This window comes from Calidris pugnax, unplaced genomic scaffold (assembly GCF_001431845.1).
Source record: "Calidris pugnax isolate Ruff unplaced genomic scaffold, ASM143184v1 scaffold24, whole genome shotgun sequence".
Taxonomy (NCBI): domain Eukaryota; kingdom Metazoa; phylum Chordata; class Aves; order Charadriiformes; family Scolopacidae; genus Calidris; species Calidris pugnax.
In genome coordinates this window covers 8265648-8290263 of record NW_015090922.1, presented here as the reverse complement: position 1 = coordinate 8290263, position 24616 = coordinate 8265648, and the positions used below count along the sequence as shown (strand labels likewise).

General features: G+C 43.0%; 1 protein-coding gene across 6 annotated transcripts in view; it reads left to right on the top strand.

The window, feature by feature from the left end:
- The window catches only part of TRERF1 (transcriptional regulating factor 1), a 71886-nt gene that overhangs the window by 31599 nt on the left and 15671 nt on the right, over positions 1-24616 (top strand). For 2 of the 6 annotated variants that reach the window (XM_014951199.1, XM_014951200.1), the window contains exons 2-7: positions 9838-9935; positions 17979-19002; positions 20031-20657; positions 21648-21697; positions 22441-22591; positions 23541-23789. In XM_014951199.1, the coding sequence (XP_014806685.1) occupies positions 18247-19002; positions 20031-20657; positions 21648-21697; positions 22441-22591; positions 23541-23789 (1833 nt within the window). In that variant the 5' untranslated portion in view covers positions 9838-9935; positions 17979-18246. Of the gene's footprint in view, positions 1-9837; positions 9936-17978; positions 19630-20030; positions 20658-21647; positions 21698-22440; positions 22592-23540; positions 23790-24616 lie in introns of all 6 variants that reach the window. The other 4 variants (XM_014951202.1, XM_014951205.1, XM_014951204.1 and 1 more) reach the window with 4 other exon arrangements.

Genomic DNA, 24616 nt, shown 5'->3' with positions numbered 1-24616 from the left:
ATTATCTGTTCCATATTTCTCACAGTCAGAACTGAAAATACCCGAGGTTCATGGCATTACTTTTCAGTCCTCTTGTCTTGTTGCTTGAGCCACTACTCCTTGGGCAGTTCCCAAGAATGCTTCAGTGGGAAGGTTGGGATCCATCCTGCTCCCAGTTACAGATTACTTTTCCGGTCAGATCTCTTGGGCAGATACTCCAGAGATGCTTGAATCTGCTGTTAGTGAAAAGTGAACTGAAGGGAAACCACGAGTGTGTCAGCACCACCATCTTCTTTCCAGAATCTTGTGATAAATCAGATAATGCTGTTCTGAGAATTGCTTGCTTACTAATTATTGAAATAGCATTACCTTTTCTTTGTGTCTGTAATTAACATTTCAGCTTGAGTCTAGGACTTGATGATAAATGAGCCTTGTGTGCCACAGGTTCCGTAAATGAAGAAAAACTGAACTCTCTGTTTGCTTACTCTCTTCCTCCATAAAACAAACAAAACTGAGCTGATCTCTAAGTAGAAATGGTGTCAGAAATGATGTGGTCTAAAAGAGGAGGTTGTTTTTATTTTTATTTCTCCATTTCCTCATCGGGTGACTCACAGTACATGTAAACAATGCAATAAACAAATACTCTAAGTCCAGCCTTAGCTAAGATAACCATGGAAAATCCTTTTATGCGTTTCTAAATCAGAGGATAAAAATGCATCTTCTGCAAACTGGTAGGAGAATTATAGAGTAAGTCTTTAAAAGCATGATCTGGAGCAGCCCAGATTTCCAGATAACACATTCTGAAACTTAATATCCCCATAAAACAATTGATGGGAAAACGTTGATGTAAAAATAGCATGTATCCATTTGAGATAAGTCCTTTACAGCGAGAGAGCAGGCTGAAAAGCTAAGGCAAGCCCTGTAACGTGGTTCTGGGGTTCTGTCTGCTGTGCCGGCTTGCGGAGTCTGAGACTCAGAACCTGATACGTGGGCATCTGAACAACACAGTGTCTGAACACAAGACTCATCCGAGCAGAACTTATGCTCGGCGTGTTATCTAGTTTGTTTAAAGATATGAGCTTGTTCTGAAGATGTTGGAGGTCTTTTGCAGACTGTTTGGAGAGATAATTCATAGAGGCTTCTCTAAATGACAGCAGATGGGAAATCACAGATTTTTAGCAGAAGTCTGATGTCTCAAGAAGAGAAAGAGAAACCAGTGATCAGACTGTGGAAGGTTATTCCAGAAGGGAACCTCAACGGCTCAAGTAAATAGGACTTTAGAATACGTCCACTGCTACCTCCTAGCAACCAAAACTTTTATGAGGTTCAGTTGGCGCAGATCCACTTGCTTGGAGGCTGATTATGCATAATTCATTCTAGATTTAGGTCACTGTGACCTCAGGCAAAATTGGGACTTGCAATGAGAGATGATCTTTGGGTTCCCTGTGTTAGAGCCCCCAGTTCCTTCACTTTTGTGCAAAGCACCGTGCCAGGACACCAGTTGGGTCATGGGGAAATGCGGGCAGAGCCTTTTGAATTGTCTGTGACCATAATTCAGGCTCTGTCTGTGATAGAGCCTAAAGTGGTATGAAAAGGTCAGGCATATATTGCTTTCAATTGGAAGCATGATGCTTGGTAGCATTCCAGTAACTCGGAAGAATGACTTGGTCAACTGGTATGTAAGGTACAGCCACAGATGACAAGCGTGTTTATCACCTTCTTCAAAGTGTTCCCTACTTACAATTAATTCCCAGGAGAAGATCCTATGGCATTCTACTGTGCCTGCTATAGAGAAGGCTGCCTCCCAGATGCTTGTCAGGTGCTCTCTGGAAACTCCTTCCTATTGTTCTGCCAAGAAACACGCTGACAATTTTGTCAGAAATAAAGCTTAGCCATTGATTTATTTAAAAGGCCCTTTCTTTAAGGTGTTCTTTTGTTCTTCCACACCCACCCCCCACCTTGACTGCAAAATCAGATAGCAAAAAAAATATGAAACAAAGCAATAACAAAAACAAATGAACAAACAAAAAACACCCACCCCACTGGCCAAATAATTCTCCTTAGCCTACCTGGCAAGGGAAACATTAGCCTCCTCTGTGTTTCCCTGTTTATATATCAGGTAAGTGTTAAGCAGGATGAACTTGTTCCTTGCAAGTCTTTACTTTGTCACTTCTATATCAAGAAAGTACTTTTTGTAAGGTGTCCTGTGGCCTTTGTCGAAAGCTGGCAAAATTGGAGTGTGTTGTGCTGCTGGACCTGCATTCAGTGTGGGCAGTACCTTGAAAGTGAAGTTAGAGGGGCTGGGAACATACATGCTCTAAAATTTAGGCTTTCTTCTAAGAGAAATTATAAAAACCAGTTCTGGACCTGTTGGAGCATTGTTGGTTTTTTTGCAAATACTAAATGCAAAATCTGAATTTGTTACAAAAATGTGCCTTTAAGTTGTGCTTAGCCATTCTCCCTTGCCTGGAAGCTGAAGGTGCCATGGTATTACAAAGCATCGTCGTTTCCCCTTTTTTGTGCTGCTTCTGGTTTTGTGGAATACAAGGAAAGGAAACTGAGGATCAGCAAATACTACCTACTCCACAGAAAAGTCTGTACAAGGGAAAAGATTTCTATAGGGATAGCTAAGAGCTTTGAATGTAATGAAGAAGAAAATACTCTGTGGAGCTAATACTTGTGGGGAATAAATTCTTCACAGAAAGTTGAGAAAGCTGCTGAGTGTCAATGTTCCTTTGAAAATGGTAGAAGTAATTGTAAAAGCTGAATGGCGTGGCATTTAATTATGTAAGGAACCAAAGGGGCTAAAAAAATAATAACCTGGTATATCAGAAAGCAATTTAAAATATAAGCTAGAGAAAATGGAATATTTCTGTCACAATAAGATGAATTCCACCACTGGCTGCATTGATTTCATGTCTCAAGTTTTGTTCCAAACAGATCTGTAACTATGGAGGGGAAGGGGAAAAAAAAAAAAAGGCATACTTTTGTTCCCTCAACCTCCCAAGCCAACCCATTCCCCTTCTCAGCAAGAATGGTGAGAAAGATTTGGATAAATATACAAACAGGGCTTAAGAATTTAATTAGCTCTGTAGGACGTTCAATCTCCAGTTGTCTGATTTAATTGTCCCTTTCAAAGGGATCATTTGAAGCAGAGCTCCATATGCTCTGTGAATGTCAGTAAACTAAGCTTGTTAGTGTACAGTGCGAAGGCCAAAGCTGAATTCTTGTGGGTATTCACAGCCTTTAATAAATAGCACGGCGGTGCCGAGGAGGAATCGTTCTGTACGCCCACTCGCCCTTAAGATGTTTCCCTTCAATTCAGAAATGAATATTCAGTCGAAAAGTTATTATACATCTTGTATCTTTCAAAATATTCTTGGCACTGCATAGGAGTCTGTCTGCAGAGGGGTGGGATGGGTTTGGTTTGTGTTTTTTTTTTCTTCCTCCTACCTTCTGCGCGGAGGATCTGGAGCCAAGCAGTAGCTGTTAGACTTTAGGTTTGTCTGCTTATTTGTGTGGGGTTAGGTTTTTTTGGCCTGGCAGTGCTGTTTCCTGAGCTGTGGAGCCCCTGCTCCATCATCTTGGGTGAGGGATGGCACATCCACCTGGCGTGAGCGGTCCGGCCAAGCGTTAGCTTGTTAGCCTCCTGACAGAAGATCTTGCTGTGAAGAGTTCTCAACTCTGCCGTACTCAAACAATTAGGGATAAAGCTCGTTACAGGAAGTACCTGCTTGAAGATTTATTATTTTTTTTTTTTATTAAGTGACTGGGGAATTTGTTTAGGAGAGTGTCTGTTTTCCAGTAATTTTGCAAAGGGAAAGAATGGTTTGAGGGTTTTTTCAAGGAAGCAGGGTTGTTTATGAGCATCATTTTTGGTGATGATTTTGTTTGAACAGTTTTAGTCACCTCATAGTTAAAGGAACTGGAATTTTGCAAGAGTCTATGCTCTAGGGTATTAAGAATACTAAAAGAAGAGCTGACTGAAATGCATTGCAGGAGAACTCCTTGTACTGAATGATTGGATGATAAAATGCTGGAGGAAATTGCTTGTAGATAAACGAAAGTGATGCGTGTGGGGGGGGGGGGGGGGGGTCACAACGCGGTGTATGCCCCGGTGAGGGATGCACCAGGTGTTACTGCTCCAGAAGGAGGCTTTGTGGTTGTCCTGTAAAAATGGCAATGCAATGATCGTTAAAACATGCATCGGTATACTTATTAGTGAAGAAACAGAAAACAAAACAGAAAGCAGAAATGTGCCACTGTGTGAATGCAGCTCTGGTCCTCCCCGTCTTCCGTCTTGCCTCCCCAACTCCACAAAATACTGTAAAGAAGAAGAATCCAATGTATGGGGTGACAAAGAGCCACGAGGAGTCCTTGGTCAGAAAAGCACTTGACATGGAAGAGACCTGTAAAAACGATTAATGTCATGAAGAAGGGGAAGGGCAGTGAGTGTCCGCTGTCTTTCCCAGGAGAGGAGTGTGAAGGGAGCGTGTGAGAGCTGTGAAGGGGAAGATGGTGATTTCTTGGACAGCTCTGGGGCTCTCAAGCTTGTACTGCTGGCCAGGATGCTATCTGAATTCAATACAGAGAGGACAAGAAATGGATGTGTGCCAGGAGGTATGGGTTGTGGACCTGAGGGAAGAGAGCTGAGTAGAAGAAGAGGAACTGGGTGGGTACTGGAGGCGTGATGCCTGGCACGACAGAGGAGAAGAGAATGGATCTTGAAACGGGAGTCAGTTTTGGAGAAGGGACTGACTTATGGAAAGAAGAGAAAGGAAAGAAGCAGACAAGTGCAAGAGCCGTAGGAATGGGCAGGCAAACCTCTGCCTCCCCAAACTTGCTTAGTTACGAGGTGGGGATGGAGACAGGATTGTCAGAGTGAATCTGAGGTTCTGCTGTTGGCAAGAACTCTCCAGCTTGGATGTGTGTCCTGCTAGCACACCTTCCCCTGGTGGGTGACAGCCTGTCATTGCCATAACTTAACTTTATTCAACTTGACTGGTCTGCATGGATGCTGTATTAGACTCTCGGAAGAATCATTCCAGCTTTTGGACAATACCAAGTAATGGAATACTTTTTTTTTAAATGACATCCCACAGATAAGATATTAAGCTAACCTCTTCTATGTTAAACTCCAGAATGAATGTATGCTTTTAGAACTTCAGTTTAGCCTTGTTTTACATAAATGCACTTCATGAGAAAACTCTAAACTACTTTTTTTTTTTTTTTTTTTCCCCCTCCAACAAAAATCCTGTCCAGCTTGGTGCATATGATGGATTTGCTGTGAAGATAAATTAGACTCCAGTAGAGGGAGGCTGTGTTTGATCCCTGATTAGTTTGCTGTAGTTGTTTGAAGTTATTGCAATTCCTTCCATCTTTCACTACATAAAGAGTATTTTCTCCTGAGTGGGACAAGCTGAGCCCTGCCTGAGGGACATGGATTATATTCTGGTCAGTGCTACAGAGCAGTCACTTAATGTGGTCGCTCAAGGCAGGCACCTCCAAGGTAGTCACCACCTAGGCCTATGGTGGTCTCTTCCTATGCAAGCACGTTTTTGCTTTGTGTGACTGGTGGCATCTGATCAGTAGCTTGACTCAAAACCACTTGAAACAATCTAGCGTTTTGTGGTATCTGTACCTGCTGCATCCTGCACCTGAAAAACTAATAAGATTTTGGAATTTGTCATCTGTCTGTGCCATACCATCTCGTCTGTAAGATGTGTTGTCTGTCTCGGAGATTTGCCCTGGAAATAAATGTAATACAGTATTCCTCAAACATTTCAAAAATGTAGAAATGAGCATATAAAAATAGTCTTGCATGCATGAAGAATCCTGTCCTAAGAATAGAATTTTGAATTCTATAGTTTCTCTAAGAAATAAGGTGCAACCAGACAGCTGAACATGGACCAGGGAAGGGCAACGAAATCATGACATTGAGGGTTAAGAGAGGACTTCCAGCATGTGGGGAGAGATTGTGCTCTGATGTAGTTGTGGTAAGTGAACCAAATTAGTGGTACATGACTGATGATGATAGTTCTGGTACTTTCAACTTTTTTGTTGCTGGTTTTGCCTGTTGATATTACAGTCTTTGTTGGTATTACTTGTTTAATACATGTAATCTGTTGTTGTTATGCTTGTTATCTTAAGGTGGCTTACTTTCCCCTTTTCTGCTCCAAAAATAATTAAATACTGTTAAATTATGACCAACCCATTTAGATAACAGGATGCTTTCAGTCACCTTTGTTGTAATAGAAATAGTGACAAATACAGTAGGTGTAGGTGTGTAGGTGAGGTCCATTCATTTCATGGGAAGGTTATCAGCTGGTGTTTGTGTATGGTTAGGTCGGCAGGCAGCCCCACTGGGCAGAAGAGAAATCCCAAATGACTTCCTTTTTATTTTTTGTGTTATCTCAGAATCACATTTGGAATGCTCTGATGATGGTCTGTAGGAAGTCCGAGTTCCCAATTTTAACACTTCAGTCAAGTTCTTAAATGTCGAATGGCACAGAACCCATTCAAGTCAATATAGCTATTCTAGAAGGGTGTATGTCCAACATACTTTGGTAGAGTATATGTGTATCCTTGTCTTTGATCCGTATTGTTCTTTTAATATCTAAAATCTGCCATGCAGCTCTGGCATTGCCCTTGCATCACGTGGCCTGTGCCAGGCACGCTTGACCAGCCCATGGAGCACATGCGTAGCCTTCCTTGATATCACTGCTCTTCATGATGGCTGAGTGATGTCTTCATCAGCCAGACAAAGGTTCTCCTCACCCTAACCTGAGGTTAGCCCTCAGAGCACTAGCAGAAGGTTGGGAAGGGGATCATCATCTCGGAGCGCGATGCAGTCGCAGTGGAGGCTGCAAGACCCTGGGAAATGGCTCTTTTTAAACAAAAATACTGCCCCCAAGCTGCTGCCACAGCCTGAAGTCACAGTAACCAGTACTGGTGTTTGTGCCATCGCTTCTAAAGCAGTATTGTGTCTTTCTGCTTCTCCTTGAATCTGCTCTGTGAAGGCTCCTGCAGGACTACTCAGCCTTCATCTAGAAATCTTCCTCTTGTGTCTTGCAGTAACTTGCAGGTGAGTGGAAACTCTGAGTTTCTGAACTGCAACGTGGCTGGAGAAAATCCCCGTTCTTTGGTGCGATGCCTACAGTTTTACTGCCATCCTCCATTTTATCCCCGGAAAAATACCTAGTTTAACTTGCAGTGTGAAGCTTTGCTGATCAATACGTTACAAGCATAGTAAAGTTCAAGAAATTGCCTCCATTACTATCTTGAGATGAGAAATTGATTTAGCTGCATTCTCTCTCCACTAATTCGTCTTTGCTTTACGTTCCCATAAAAGGTATTATGTGCTCCTTATTTTCCAGCAGTGTCATCAATCCTAATGAAGAGAGAAGAACCCAAATTTATATTGTGTGTATGGGATAGCCGATCTCTGACTTAGCTCTTAATTTGTAAATGTTGCTGTAGGCTTCACTTCTCAACCTCTCCTTACTGTGCTTCGGTTATATGCAAAATCTAGGAGCTGGGATGGGAGTAAAACTGAAGAATATGGCAAGGGAATATTAAGTTAGATTGCATTTTAATCTAAACCTCAAAGAAAGGAGATGCTAATTAAAATTTATGAAATGAATTAGAACCTGTTTTGTGAATTTCATGTACTTTTGCAGTGTTTGGTCCTGTGTTATCTACACTGGGACTGTTTGCAGTACTTATCAGCCATCAGTTCACTACCTCTGGCTGTAAAATGCCGGAAGTTTTATTCTCTAACTATGGTATTATGTATGAGAGTTTTGCATGTATCTGCTAATTTACAGACAACTGCATATGGGTGGTATTATAGCTCTGATGATGAAGAAGGTATAGTGGGAAAAGCAGACAAAACTAGTGAGAAAAACAGGAAAGGGTTTTCCTGGGCGTTCCTGTTGCTTTTCCCGGTGTCCATCAGCCTGGCCTCTGTAGGAAGCTGCCAGAATACTTTGGCATTTTTAGGTTTAATACTGGTGTTCATTGTTCCAGAGCAGGCGGATAAATGAAAAAGAAAGCAAAACTATATATTGTCACTTTGGTCACTGCTCTTGACATAGCAGTTGGGTTTTTTTTAAATGAAATTTAAACATCTTGGCAAGTTCTAAACAACTGTGTTAAACTGGCGTGAAAAAAAAAAATGTGTTCTCTTTTGGCTCCATTGACACTAACCTCGGGTTTTCTCTGTGTCTCTGAATATTTCCTGTTACAAACACAAAGCAATGGTATGTCAGTCGTCTAGAAGATTCAGTATGCCTGTTAGAGACCTAAGGGTGTTAAATACCAGTGTAAAAAACAATCTAGGTAAAGCATTAAGTATACGTATGGGCTTATTAAAACCTGCCTCATTTCAATGAAGAGGCAAATTCCTGGGAGTTGCTGAGAAAAGCCGTCAGCAGATAGGATACAAGTGGGTAAGGAATGGTTTGCTTTCAGGCTCGTTTCTAGCATTTCAGCTCACATTTGTAGCAAGTCATGGACATGCACAGGTTTTAGTTCCTGGGATTCAACGCAAAAAATGTCTTAAGCAAAAACTGACTTGGATCCAAGAAAATCTCTGAGTCGCTGTGTGATGCTACCAGCATTTACCATTAGCTGAGATGTTCTGTTGAAGAAAGAAGTTTTGGTTGGGTTAAGGCTTTCTGAGGAGCTCCACTGTCTCCTGTGGGGCATGTTTTTGATGGAGCAGGTTGGTGTCTGGGTTGTGCTGGTTGGACGGGGCGAGGGAGCTGCTTGGGTTTGTCTCCCCTCACCATGCTGGTGGGCTGAGGGAAGGCACTTGTTCTCTGCAAGGACCTGATGGACTTGGAAGACATCTTCTTGCTGTATGTAGTAGTGTCCCAGTGCTTGGGACCTATTATCAGAGATCTTAAAAGGATAATTTAAACAAATGAATGTAGCGGGAAGGTGAGAGGAGGAAAATGCTGAATTGAGGTCACTGAGGTTATCTGTGTCCTTCTCCCAGAAGCAGTTGTTTATACAGTTTCTTATGGCTGGAATGACTTTCCAAAACGTGGCAGGGCTTCATGCGAATAGAGGGTTTCCCATTGACATCAGTGAGCTTTGAATTGCACCTTAAGCTTCTAGGCCTGCTTCGTTCAGGGCCTTCCCTAAAAGCTGACTTGGCAGCAGCATCTACAAAAACAAATGTGTTGTTTTCATTTAAATAATTTAAGATGCCTTGTCTAGATATCTCTTCTGTACCGGGTGACAACCTGATTGTATCTCCCGCACCTTTGACTTTCATTAATCCCTCCCTTCCTGATTGCTATGCCTTCTCTTGTTTGTGTGATGCTCGTCATGTAGGTTGCCAACAAATCTCCTCTCCGCAAGAGCATCCAGCCCATCTTTGGGTTCTGTCAAAGCAGCATGAGGTGCTGTGAAATCTTTATGGTCTGTGCCGTAGACGCACAATGTTGTTTTATTTATTGCATCGGCATAACCCATTCCTCATTTTGCAGTAGGCGCCAAGCTGAGTAAGAAGAAAAGATGAATCTACTCGTATTTCAGTCTGTAATTTGAAGGACTGTGGATGTATCAATCCCAGAGACCTGACAATGAAGCAATCTCTCACTATTGATATGGGAAAGAGGTTCTTTGTTGTTCTTCAAGGGAGTTGCAGCACTGATAGATGTCCTCTGCAACAGTGACTTGAACAGAGTAGCATGGAGATACAGATATTAAGTAGTCAGTAGCTGCTTGCATTACAAGAGGAATCTCATTTTTGCAGGTCTGCTCGTAGTTTGGGGCAAGCTGGTCATATTTTATAAGGTAATCATGTGGGGGGAAAAATTAATTTCCCTTCTTTTGCTTTTTGTTTAGATACATCACTTTGAGATCACAGAATGAAAGCAGCATGAAATGTTATGGCGAAGACAGCACAGCAAGATACAGGAGTCTCAGAAATACTCAAAAATCAGGTAATGTTTCAGCATTGTATGTCCTCTTCCTGTGAGGCTGGCTTGTTAAATCTGGCTCAATTGGTTTTGGCTGTTTTCCAGAATTTGGGTTTCTGAGTCTCTGTGTCTTTATTGATGGACTTCTCAAATATGACTAGTTGTGTGTTGGTTTTGTGTCCTGTAAAACATTATTTTATGTGGGGAGGGGAGATTTAGATTAGATATTCAGGAAGAAATTCTTTACTGTGAGGGTGGTGAGACACTAGAACAGGTTGCCCAGAGAAGTTGTAGATGCCCCATCCCTAGAAGTGTTCAAGGCCAAGTTGGATGGGGCTTTGAGCAACCTTGTCTAGTGGGAGGTGTCCCTGCCCATGGCAGGGGGGTTGGAACTCAATGATCTTTAGGGTTCCTTCCAACTCTAACCATTCTATGATTCTATGTACTTCAGTATGTATGACACAGGAGATCCACACACATTTAAAATTTTCTTAAAGGTCTGCCTTGGCTGGATTGTCTCACACAAGCAAAATGGATATTAATCTTTAAAAAGAAGCATCCATGGTGGTCAGCTCTGCATAGCCATTGGGTTTGACTTGTCTCCATTGCTACGTACCAACATGATGTACTTCAGAGGGATTGATTTTTCAGAGGGTCCTGCAGCTGCGTTTCTGAAAACTCAGTCTCCGTTGGGGGAGACCCTGGGCTCAAAATAGCTGTTCCCTCCCTACTGAAAGCTTAGCCATATGCTATTTTCCACATGCTACTACTACTGCCTGTTTTTTTAATTGTTTATCTGTCTCAGGATGTTTCCTTCTTGCCTGTTTGTGCAAATCCCAGCATATGTTCTCTGACTGTTTCACAGCATTTACAGTTACAGAAAAAGGCAATCACATTACAAGCTTTGGAGTGTAAACACTATGATTCTATAAGGGTGCTCAGGATGCTCACCTTATATTAAAATCATGGGCTTATCACAGCTGTAGTCACAACAATAGCCAATGGATTGATGTTTTAATGGAAAGGCATAAAAATTTCCCCCTCTCCCTAAAATCAGCAGCAGTGACCAGATGTAAAGCAGCCACAAACAGTAAGTGGGCAAGGTCTAACCTCTCTGTCCTAAGATCTTCATGGGTCTTGTCATGTCTGCAGATCTAGGACCTTGCTGGGGAAAAACAAGTCACTCAGTTCAGTAATAGAAGTAAACTGAAATATGAAATTGAGGGCAATTTTCATAATAGGACATACTTATTTGAGAGTATTTGAGAGTATTGCCCTTGATGTAGGGCGCAGTAGAAGGTTCTACAATTTATTTCATCTAAGCAGTCAATAAACCCAGATTCGCTGAAGAGACTTCAAATAAAGTTCCATAGATAGCTTTAGCCTTGATAAAATATGCAGTAGTGTATTGGTGAATATATTAAAAAAAAAATCATTGTGTTTATCATAGGTAACCAGCCTCTTTAGTTAATGCTGTCTTCTGTAAGATTTTTAATCATTTAGTCATGGAATATGCAATTCAAGTGCCCTTCTGGCCTTAGTCAAGGTTTGTATTGTATTTGCTTTTTAATCAGTATTGTGAGAGGATCACATCGTTTTATATTTGCCATTTTTAAGAAGTAATGTGATACCTGCTTCAATTGCAGTTCTCCAAACCCTTCAAATTACCTCGAAACTGTAATGCCACTTCACTGACAGCAAAGATAATCAGATTTGTTGAAGCAACGTTATTTGTTTCTTCAGGACTCGTGGAACTGTATCTCCCTAAAACTAAATTGAGTTAATGGCTTTATTTAGAAATCAGCCTCCTCTTCTTGAATAACCAGAATTCTGTTAGTTTGGGGGGAAAAAAAGTTCTCATTAAATTACCAGTGCCTCAGAATGCATTTTCTGCTTATAACTTAGATCAAAAGGAGAGGAAAATGTTTCTGCTTGTTTGTCTTCCTTTCTCCTCCCCTTTTCTAGAGACTTTCCTGAGATGATCAACTGTTGTTTTTGCTGTTGTTTTTGGGTTGCCTCTTTTTTTTTTTTTTTTTTTTTAAATTTCATTGAAGTAGAGAAATTGCTCAGTTCCCCTCCCAATGCTGTTGTTGCTCTACCCTCCCCCAGGTCCAATGTGTTCTTTATTAAACTGAATTAGGACATTCTAGTCTCTCTTAAGAGTGGAAATGGGAACAGCTTAAATGAGCAGCCACATGAGACTCGTCAGCCTTTCTAACTGCATTGTAGAAGGAGCTCAGCTGCAAAGAGAATGATAATTTTTTTAAGAATTTGTGCAACTGTTGAAGAATTACCAGTGTTAATATTAAAAAACAGCTAATCTGTTTTTCCCCTTCCATTTTAAGAGTGTATAGCTTTCCTACTATACTTGCTATAAAATCAGTGTACTAAATATTTTGCTTCCTTTCCATCCTCTTTTTGTTTTTGTAATTATTTTATTTGCTTATGTTCTCATATAGTGACGTGGGTTTTTTGTTGTTGGGTTTGCCTAATGACTCCAGCCTTTGGATTTGTATGCAGATAACAGGCATGATGGATTTGAGTCTTCTGCCAATCAGAAAGTCAGAATTGAAGTGCAGTAGAAACATACGAGCAGTTTTAGCCAGAATTGGGATGAAAAGTTTTTCAGCTCTGTAAGCATTTGTCCTTGAGATGTAAAATATCCTGTATAAAATTATTGTTGGTCCTTGAAATCCATAGTGCTATTTTGGTGTTTGTTCTAACCAAAATAGCCATGATCCTGATACCTTTTCACCCTTGTTGTCAGTCTGCCTTTCTTTATTGTTGTATCAGGTGTCTTCAGGGTTTCTATAGATAATTTAAAGAAAAAAAAAGTACATCTTTGAGTTGTTACCTTCTCACCTCTCTTTCCCTTTCTTTCTCTGCTAGTTCACCCTCTACACCTTGCTTGGTGTAGAGATTATTCATTCTGTTTCAATACTGTGTTGCTTTTTTTCATGTGCTTATTTCTTGTGCAAAAAAAAAAGCTTAGAGAAGCAAACCTGATATCTAAACAGCCTGCAAGAACACAGGGGTCTTTGAAATATGCCACTCTTCCTCTCCCAGTGCTGTGCTCCTCAGCCATCCAGCATCACGGCCGTCACTGCAGCTGAAGATGCAGGGGGGTAGTGCCAGCTTCATGCCCGAGAGCTGGGTTTGAGTGATGCAGGTCTGTCTGTGCTTGGGTACTGCTCTCTTGGTTTTTAAAGGCACTCTTAGTGGTTGTTGTACGTTGGTAGCTGCCCAGCTGTAAACCATGTCCATCTGTGCTATTACTTAAAGGCTGTGTGTCAGGGACTGCTGGTGGAGCCAGTGTGAGCAGGACAGCGGCGACTGGGGAAGAAACTCCTGTGTGTTCCTGTGTCTGTCCTCAAGGAAATCAGAGAGCAAGATGATGGGAATGGTAGTTGTCTTGATTTAGGAATAGCTTAGCAGAAGATCTCTAAATAACGAAACAGGCTAATAAAAACATTCTCATAAAAAAACTTAAAAATCGGGTAAGATAAATTCTGTTTTGTGTCTATTGAAACTAAATGTGGGGGGCAATGGAAAGGAAGGGAGGGAACAGACACCTTGGTTTTGGGTTTCATTTTATCTGTAGTTAAAAATGAAGCTTATATTGTAATAGCAAAAAGGTCAGCCACTTGAGAAAGCCCTGTCTCAGCCTGTGTGAGAGAAGGGCAGCAAGGCACGATTGAAACGTGTCTCTGGTGTTGGGAGAATGCACAGCAATGACACGTTTCTGTAAGCAGGCATGCTTTGAGTTAGGTGTTATAAAAAACAGTTGAGACTGCTAAGAGTGGTGGTTAAACTTGCTTTAACTGACGTTACCGTCCTGGAGGGAAGGACCCGAGGAGAGATTGTGCCCCAGCAAATGAACATCTGCTGGTACTGCTGCTTGTGAGTAGCTGTGGGTGCTCTGTCCTGCAAGGACTGGTTGATTAGGGAGATCTTTTTCGCATCTGCCATCTCACCCAGTCTTCTTTTTTTTCAGACTAAGTAGTAATTCATGGATAAAAGCATGCAGATTTTTTGCTTAAAGTGACAGCTGAAAATCTTGAAGTAAGGTGGGACAAACCATAGGATCCAATTCCCATTTGATCCACAGCCGTGCAACATACTGAGGCAGCTTAGATCAGTGCTATAATAACTTTACTGCCTATTAATGAGTCTGCTTCCTCCAGCGTCTGCTCTCCTGCAGTCTCTTGTCATCCCTCTCCATTAACTCACTTCAGAAACTGGAACTGGCTGGCATTCAGTCCTGGTTCTGCAGCCCACGCCCAGCCCAACTTTCATGCACTGACTTATTTGGAGTGGATGTCCTCCTCTGAAATTCGTGTGGATTCAGACAGTTCGATAGCGTGGCTGGGGCTTGAGCTGTGTTGTTCACTAGAGTTGAAAAATTCTGCAGGTTTCAGCTTCTGTGGTGTGTGATGGAGCTGGGAGTAGGGTTGTTTTCTTTTTTTAATATGTCATAACTACCATCTTCTTGATATTTCACTGCCTGTCATCTCTTCTTCGGACTCTCCAGACATACAGTTAATGAAGGATGAAAATCAGATCACCTCTGTTGAAGACTGATAACGTTGGAATATTCTTCCATTTCATGTTTACCAGACTTAAGCTATGGCATGCTTCCAGGAGGGACTGGTATTTCCGTACAGTTGCTTGTGTTTGAAGAGGGAGACAGTTGGAGTGTGTGAAGGCATTTCAGCCAGCTTGGCATGTCCCTGGCTCTCGGTCTGGAGCCGGGAGCTGCGCGAGTTGCAGGGGACCACGCTGAAATGATGGAAACGAAAGAGCTGGAGCGAAACCGTGTCTCTGTTGAAATCAATTGAGCTCCCATTAGTTTGAGTCCAGATTCCATCCATAAACTTAAATAGGGTATTTCTCTTTCTAGGCAGTCTACAGAAACATTTCTGTCCTTTTGCATTTGTTTTCATGTTTCTTTGTAACGATTGCGTAATTGGGATATATCTGTAATGTCAAAAATGTAATAAGTTAAGTAGCATAAATGACTGTTGGGAAGAGAAGAAATGCAGAACTGCAGATCCATTGTTGCTTTAAAACTCCTGCTGCTTTTAGTTGTTTGGTTTAACCGTTTTGTAGTTAGAGTTGTTGCAATAAATTGCAGTGATGGGTGTTTAGGCACGAGTGCTAAACAAAAAGGAGAGAAAGCACCCTCCTCTTCCTCTCACTGAAATAAAATACAAATCATTCAGTACACTGCCAGTGGCTTCTTAAGTTAGCCAGAGACTAATTTTGGTGACCCTAAAGCCTTAATGATATTGTGTACAGCACTGAAATGCTGTGTTAGATTTTAATCCGACAAGAAATGTACACTGTTAGCATTTTGTTAAAGCTGATTGCAAATGCTGAGCATATCAAGCCCTTGAATATAAGCCTGTTCAAGTACTAAAAAAAAATAGCAGCTATCTAAGGGACTGGTTTATTACTGATTATGCTTTTATCAATGTGCCTATCTGGTTTTTTCATATGTTACCTGAAGGTAGAGTAACAATGTTTTCTTAAATGTTTGTACTTTTCTCCTTCCAGCTCAGTGATGCTCTTGAAAGGAATGTTTTTCTTGTAGGGGTTGTTTTTATGTTGTTGTTTTTTTGGCAGGGGAATGGGTGTTTGAAAACAATGCATATTTTTTCAAATGTGATTCTCATAGCAGACTGAACTTTTCAGTCCTTTTGTGACCTGATTGGTATTTTAATATAATATTCCACTATATTTTTTTCAAATGTTTACAAATATTCCTGTGTAACCACATCTGTGGCTGCTGGTATAGGTGGCAGCATCTGCCACTGTGGTGCTCCTGCCTGTGAGAAGAGTAGGGGGTCAGGGGTCTGGCCACTTGATTAATTTTTATACTGAAACCATGTTGTTTGCTGCCTTAGGAATAAGGGTTCTTACTGTCCTTACTCCTGAAATTCTTGCAGTCTTTTAACTGACGTTTATTCTCGCTCACTGATTTGTATCACTATTATTTCTTGTCCTTTGACTTAGTAACTGTCACTTCAACCTTTAAAAAGAAGGGCCAAAACCAAGGAACTTGGTGTAAATTACAGCAGCGTCAATAGGTGAAACAGGACATACCTCTTATACAAAAGGTATATGGACAGATCCAATGGTGCCCCATTTTCATGGGAAGATGTGTTCAGAGCATCTCGGCTGAGTTTTCTTAACTTGGCAGGTATAAGAGGAGATGCATATTCCTCTGTAGGATCCCTCTCTTCCTCTAGAAGATGATGGCCTTTCAGTGTGAAATACCATACAGTGTTTATTTTTATGCCCTTTGAATGTTCTGTGAAGACATTGTTTAGTTTCCCTTCATAATTTTTAATAGGAAGTCTTTGAAGTTTGGTTGCGCCTGAAAAATCTTGTTGGCAGCCTGACCGTTCATTGTTGACTCCTATCTTTTTTTTCAATTGTGCATCTATGAAAATCTGGAAGGGAGTGGGTTTGGAGAAACTATGAAGCAATGTATATTTCTGGAAAGGGGAAATAAGCTTGCAATTATTCTCAGCCATTATTTGTCACGTGAAAATGTTACATGCTAATGGCTGCAGATGGTTTACACAAAAACTGTGTACCCACTGAAAAGCCCTCTTCATTGGAAGCTATGGTTTTCTGTCATACATTATGCTAGAATGGAAAAGGTTTTTTTTTCTGCCTGCAGCTATATATTACCCTTATTTGCTGTTGCTAGCACAGAACTTGTTCATATACATCTGGCAATGGTTAAAATGTTCTCCATCAGTGACTTCATATTCATCCATCTAGATCGAGGATTCTCTTAAGTTTGTAAAGGTAAGGACATCAGTACGCAGGAGGCTTTGGTGGAAAGCATTATGTTCAGAAAAGCAGATGTGAAGGAGGCAGCGAGTTACAGTTGTGGTCTAATAATTTTTGTGCTCCTGTTAAAGTTCAGAATCAACTTTTATGTTAAAATGTATTTATGTGTGCACAGGCATATTGCATCTCTGTGCGTGTGTGTGATTATAGACACAGTGGTTGCTTCATACTGTGGAACAGTAAAACAACCCTATAATGTGCCTATGTATTTTATTTTATTCATCAAAAACAGTACAGACATCTGTAAAGTGTTACTTTGAATTGCAGTTTGTATAGTAGAAATGATAAAAGGTTGCATTCGGTATAAATTAGTCTGTTAAAGTAATGCAAAATGAAGGAGGAAGAGTGTCAGGGTAGAGCAGAAGTTGGAGTTCAGCGCTCCCGATGTGAGTGATCAGAAAAGATTTCCATGGACTGGTTTGGTCTGAGCATTAATCAGATTTCACACAGATGGAGCAAACAAATCTACATGCACAGATACAGTTGGGTAACTATGCTCATGATTTATTTTTTTTTAAAATTGTCTTTATTGTCACAGCAAATGAGTATTAGTGTTGCATATTGTTCCTCAGTGACACTCTATTTGCATACCACCAGTGGACACCCCCTGTAGATACCTTGGAAGTTGTGAGAAGCTGTGGAAGGCTCTGTACAAATCCCAGATTGCAATTAACTTTCCTCTATGTCCTTTTAGATGCTGATACCTGAGTATGGTCAGCTTTGTTCAAAGCCATGAGGTTTTTTTTACCTGCCTTTGCAGGCCTTTGTGGAGGCACCCGCTATGTCCACCGTACTTGATTTTGTGTTATAAAATGAGCATGCTGCTTCTGACAATAAGGCTGTAACACTAGGAAGGTGACTTGGCTTGATAGTTGCCTGTCTGGCTAAAAGTTGTCACAAGACAGCAATATGTGGCCAGCTAAAACTGCTTCAATGTTCATATACTTTAGGGGGGAAAAATAAAAAGCAGTTTTGAAGAATAAGCCTTTATTGGTTTGGCAGAATGATTTTATCAGAGCCTAGAGAAGGAGGATAATGGGATGAGATGAAGTAATCTAACTGCTCTGGAATAGCCCAGCTGCTGCAATTTTGCATCTGATTATGTATTTCAAACTAGGAGATTTTACAGTTTCCTTTGAGGCAATAACAATAACAGTTTATACAGAGAGACAGCACTTACCTTGTCTTTGTCTTACTCCACAGGTGCCCGGCACACTGAACCTATTGATCTGTGTAGGATTTGCGCCATGGTCCATTTATTGAAGATGTGAAGCAACGCCGAGTCTGAGATTGGAATTACTGGCAGACTGGAGGAAATCTTAGTCCTTGTGATGCACATGGACATGCTGAATTATAAGTAATTCTAGCTTCTTTTTCCCCTCCCCTCCCTTCCCCTCACTCAGCTATCTCAGGGTTCATAGAGATTTCAATGGTTCGCGTGCCTGTAAGTTTGGAACAGAAGTGACCAAAAATGGGGGACCAGCAATTGTATAAAACTAACCATACTGCCAACAGCAATGAGAACTTGTACTACCAACAACACCAAATGAACTCCCTTCCATCCCTAAATCATAGCTACGGGACATCTGTTATGGATGCTCCCCAGGCATCCCCTCTCTCCCCCCAGTTTCCCCAAGATTCAAGAGACAGTATAGCTTTGCCTGTAGGTTCAAAAAGTCTTGGGTCAATGGATACATCTAGACAAACCAGTTGGACGCATTCTGGCTCAGGAAACCATGTCCCAGTGAGGAACAATTTGAATAATCAAAGCGCAATGTGGAGCCCCCTCGGGCAGGGGGAGTCCCACGACGGATACCAATATTCTTACTCTCAACCCGGTGAAAATCGATCGCAAAAAATTACCAGTGGGGTCCTGCATAAATTGGACTCCTTCACGCAAGTATTTGCCAACCAGAATCTGAGGATCCAAGTCAACAACATGGCTCAGGTTTTGCACGCCGAGTCTTCGATGGTGGATAACCCTGGGGACAGTGCGCTCCGGCAGCTGCTGTCCCAGAAGCCGGCGGTTGAGCAACAGCCTGTAACTTCCAGCGTGCAGAGATACCAACCGGTGCCGCAGCAAACACACCAGAATTTTGCAAGCACACAGCAGAAGCAACAAATGCAAGTCATGCCGCACCAACAGCTGTACTACGACTACCAGCAGCACCTGTCGCAAATGCAGATGCACTCTGCGTTCCAGCCGGGGCAGACGCACGTCCAGCAGATGCAGTCCCAGCAGCTCCTGCCGCAGCAGATGCAGCACTTGCAGCAGCCTCAGTACTACGCTCAGCCGCAGCAGGGCCATCAGCGGCTCTCCATACAGGAGATCCAGCAGCAGCAGCAGCAGCAGCCAGCTCGGCAGCAGCAGCCACGGCAGTGCCCGATGCAGATCGCTCAGTATTACCAAACGCAACCCGTCATGCAGCAGTTACAGCAACAGCAGCAACAGATGCCGCTGCCGCTTCCCCCCTATCACAGGGAGCACGATCCAAAGACTATGCATGAACCGCACCAGTACCCTCAGGATCCAAGTCACCCTGTGCAGCTCATCCAGCTGGGAGCAGTGCCTCAGTATTGCTACCAGGATCCACACGAACAGTACAGGCACTTGTACCCGCAGAGTCTGCTGCCGCAGCAGGACCAGCAGAAGCAATACCCGAGCGAGAGCAGGGCGCCGTCTCTCAACTCCCACGTTGGCCTCACTCCACCAGAGACCGCGGAGGACCCCACGCGCCAGGAGGTTAATTCTGTAGGTAGTGCTGGCCCTCACCGAACTCTTTTGCCGCCCTCGGGAGTTCATCTGAACAACAAAAGCTCTCAGCAAGACTCTCCCAGCCCCGCATGGCCTCAGGTGAGTAATACTTTAGATCCTTGCTCATCCAGACTCGTTTTGCAGAAGAGTAGCAAGGTGTGGAAATAAGATGGCTGCAGGAGGGCTGGAAGGTCAGGATGCGAGCGGTGGGCGTCCCTGGGATGTTTTGGGGAACTGCGTTGGCCAACTTTTCTGGGGAGACCTTATAGCGGCCTTTCAATATCTGAAGGGTGCCTATAGAAGAGCTGGGGAGGGACTCTTTGCCGGGAAGAGTAATGATAGGACAAAGGGAAATGGTTTTAAATTGGAAGAAAAAAGATTCAGATTAGATCTCAGGAAGAAATTTTTTACTATGAGGGTGGTGAGACACTGGAACAGGTTGCCCAGGGAAGTTGTGGATGCCCCATCCCTGGAAGTGTTCAAGACCACACGTCCAGCAGATGCAGTCCCAGCAGCTCCTGCCGCAGCAGATGCAGCACTTGCAGCAGCCTCAGTACTACGCTCAGCCGCAGCAGGGCCATCAGCGGCTCTCCATACAGGAGATCCAGCAGCAGCAGCAGCAGCAGCCAGCTCGGCAGCAGCAGCCACGGCAGTGCCCGATGCAGATCGCTCAGTATTACCAAACGCAACCCGTCATGCAGCAGTTACAGCAACAGCAGCAACAGATGCCGCTGCCGCTTCCCCCCTATCACAGGGAGCACGATCCAAAGACTATGCATGAACCGCACCAGTACCCTCAGGATCCAAGTCACCCTGTGCAGCTCATCCAGCTGGGAGCAGTGCCTCAGTATTGCTACCAGGATCCACACGAACAGTACAGGCACTTGTACCCGCAGAGTCTGCTGCCGCAGCAGGACCAGCAGAAGCAATACCCGAGCGAGAGCAGGGCGCCGTCTCTCAACTCCCACGTTGGCCTCACTCCACCAGAGACCGCGGAGGACCCCACGCGCCAGGAGGTTAATTCTGTAGGTAGTGCTGGCCCTCACCGAACTCTTTTGCCGCCCTCGGGAGTTCATCTGAACAACAAAAGCTCTCAGCAAGACTCTCCCAGCCCCGCATGGCCTCAGGTGAGTAATACTTTAGATCCTTGCTCATCCAGACTCGTTTTGCAGAAGAGTAGCAAGGTGTGGAAATAAGATGGCTGCAGGAGGGCTGGAAGGTCAGGATGCGAGCGGTGGGCGTCCCTGGGATGTTTTGGGGAACTGCGTTGGCCAACTTTTCTGGGGAGACCTTATAGCGGCCTTTCAATATCTGAAGGGTGCCTATAGAAGAGCTGGGGAGGGACTCTTTGCCGGGAAGAGTAATGATAGGACAAAGGGAAATGGTTTTAAATTGGAAGAAAAAAGATTCAGATTAGATCTCAGGAAGAAATTTTTTACTATGAGGGTGGTGAGACACTGGAACAGGTTGCCCAGGGAAGTTGTGGATGCCCCATCCCTGGAAGTGTTCAAGACCAGGCTGGATGTGGCCTTGAGCAACCTGCTCTAGTGGGAGGTGTCCCTGCCCATGGCAGGGGGGTTGGAACTAGATGATCTTTGAGGTCCCTTCCAACCCAAACCATTCTGTGATTCCTGCCTACACTGCTGGGTTGGCTTGGGGCCAGGCTGGTGACAGCACAAGGCTGCTGCTGCTGCAGGGCTGCTGCTTGCCTCCCCCTGCAAGAGGCTTTGGGAAGTTCTGCCTGGGTTTCCCTGGGTTTCTGGAGAGGAGGGACCCAGTTGCAACAACGTGCTCTCGCTGGTTTTTTTTCAATGCCTGAGGGCTCGATGGTGCAGGAGGAGTTAGTCAACTCCCTGTTCCCAAAACTAACACTGCTGGGGCAGACTGAAGGTTTCGAACAGCAGGTGAGTGTAAGAAAACTTGCGCTAAGCCCTGCTCACAGAGGCACTGATTTGGTGGAGATGTATGAGGCTCTCAACTTTTGATATTTTTGATATTAGTAAAATCATACGCAAAATGCAAACACAGTACTGTGAGGACCTTCATTTACCCATTAATATTTCCTAAAAATTATTTTCTCTTTTCTCCCCCTCTTTTCCCCTCTCCTCCTTTGATAGCAGGTGCAACTGTCAGACGGCAGACTGCAGCCGCTGTCCCCAGAACAAAGGTATTTTTTAAATAATTTTTTTTTGTTTTTTTAATTTAAATATAAGAAATACAAACGAGTGCTGTGGTTTAGAGGGAGGGGAATGCACTCTGGATAGGTCATAGATGTTGCTCTTCTGGAAATATCTTTAGCTTTGTGAATGTAAATTTGTGTGATTTCCACCCTCCCCCCCAGTAATAAAATCAAATAAGTGGTTTGTCAATCAAAAAAAACCAAAACCAGAAAAGAAAGAAAATAAACCAAAAAAAGCAAAGGCGGGGGAGCAGTTTGCTCTTAGTGTTGCATTTGTAAGAGAAAAGACTATGGGTTTTTTAGATTTGTGCCTTGGGCAGCCAGAATGTTCTTTTTCTCCTAAGGTCTCACCTCTGGAGTGCTGAAGTGTCCTCCAGCATGGTTGTCTTCCCTAAATAGGGGCATTATGTCAAATTGCTCGTTAACTGCTGTCACAGGTGGGGAAGTGTAAGTCTGTCCCAATAGATCTAGTGGGTCCTTAGTCTTTTGCATGTTTTGATGAATGTGTCCTACTCAAATCTTTCCTTCTCCCCATCTTGGGAGCAGCTGATCTAGGTTATTGCCCACACATTCACAGCACTCAGCCCATGCTTACTTTTGGCTTCATAACCATCTAGCTGTAAAAGTTTATTGACTTCCTTGACTAAAAAGCTTCCTCTGCAACAAAAGGAACGTGCCAAACTAATGTCTCTTCTTCTGTTTCATGCTAAAAAAAATGAAAATAAAAATAGTGGCCAGAACAGAGAAACACTTCCTGAGAGATCTGATGCGAAGAACAAGCTAATGTGTTCAATATGCTTGAAGGAGTTTAAGAGTTTGCCTGCTCTAAATGGTCACATGAGGTCACACGGAGGAGTAAGAGCATCTCCTAACTTCAAACAGGTAGCAGTTCGTTTTACTTCAGTATTTGGAGCTCTCCTTTCTGTGTCAATGTTTGCTTGCTTTGCCACGCTTTGCTTTGCTGTCAAAACTTGTTCTTCTCAGTGCTGTTTTGTTATGTCACACCCTGCGTGTGTAGAAATACACATAATCCTGCTAGTTTATAGGCCAGAAGTCTTGCCTTAAAGTCAGAGGCAGTGGTGGAGGACAGCACAGGGTTTGTCCCTCTCTGTTTCTCTGTATGTTAGAAAAACACCCTAACAAAGCTGTGTCAGGAGTGTCTAAATTTTTTTTTCTCCTCATGTTTGTTTATTAAATCAGAAATACCAGGAACATCAAGTCTTCCTTATTTTCATTTGGACTGCTTGGATGACTAAGGGATGTTTATTGGAAGCCTTCCCAGGCTTTAATTGAAGGAGCGGGATTGTTGAATCTTTGACAGGTTTCTTCCCGAGTGTTTTAGTTCCATAGGTATCAACAAATACCACACCAAAAATGTGGGCTCGAATTGTTCTGTGTGAAAATAGCTTGCCCCGTCAGTCAGTCAGTCTTTCTCTGTCCCGATATCTTAGAAATTCTGTCCAAACAGGGAATACCACAAAGGCAAAGAGCTACCAGAGTTACACTAGCTGTGTCTTTGTTTTTAGGTGGGTGATGGGGAATTCTGTCTTTATAGTGATAAAAAAAGGGCATGTGTTTATCTCCCCTCCTGCGAGTTGTCTTGTAAAGATGCTTCATGTGGTTATTTATCACCGAGGCTGAATCCTATGTAGGAGTCACAAGTAATCTGCCAACTTGGTTCAAGGCAGACAGAGAGTCCAAGAAGCAACGCTGTTGTGTGTGTTGTAACCCTGGCCACTTCTTTCCAGCCACGGTGCTAACGTTGCGTAGTGTATCGATCCAGCAGTAGCCCTCCCTCGCTCGGGCTGAAAGCCTTTAATTGTCTGTGCAGGATGAAGGAGAGAAACCACCACAGCAGCCGCTGCCTAAAGAGGTGGATGGCCTCGCGCCCATCGTCATGCCAGTGTCTGTCCCTGTAAAGCTTCTGTCGCCCGAGCCCAGCACGCAGCCCTCTGCCAGCACTGCCACAGTCAAAGACAAGCCTGCCAACTCTGTGTCAGATGATGAGATGCCCGTTCTCGTGAAGATGACTTGCTCTCCACCCTGCAGTCCAAAAGTGGCCAACCCCTGCTCATCCTCTGTGAGTGCTGCGTTTCTTGCCACTAACTGTGCTGTGCTTGTTAAATCCCTTTGCTTATAGTGCTGCTACTTTCTAAAGTGTCTGTATTTTAGAATATTTTCCAGAAACTTAATGATGCCTAATAAACAAAAAAGGCTTGTAGCATTTCTTCCTCAGTCATATGAAAATATTAATTTTCCCTTTGCCAGGGAATCAAGACCTAAGCTCAAAATAAATAATTTGAAACTGGAATGTGATATTCTTTTATCCCACTAGAACAAAGGGATTTAGTCTCTTTTTACTGTTTTTGGTTTTTTTTTTTCCTTTTCAGGCAGCTTTGTTTGTTACTGCTTAAATTCGACAGTTTTATTTCTTCCTGTTTTTTTAAGTCAGATATATGTGCTTCTTGTTTCAGCCAAAGATAGGAGGGCACTGTGCAGTGCTTACAGTGTGTGCTCTGAGCCAATATGAAGCCTGCCGGCTCAGAATTTTGCAATGAAGTCATTTTTCCCTTTCTCTCTGCATGCGTCAGATCTAAGGGTTAATCGCTGGGAATTCTGATATAAGAAAAATAGCTGTGCTTAGTGCTTTCATTTTGCTCATAAAACTGAAATTGTTAATCAGCACGAGGAATTGATGAGCACTTGAATGAGATGTGAGAACGCTCTTTATTGTTTTCCTGAAAGAGTCCTGGAGCAGGCAGTATTTATTTTGTGTTCTAGTGTAGGAAGAGAGGCTGCTTGTTCCTTCAAATCCGTGCTTGCAGACTACGCCATGATAAGAGAATACTGGGGAGTATAAGCACTGTATGGTATTATCTGTGTAATGCAGAGAAATACTCTTGTGGT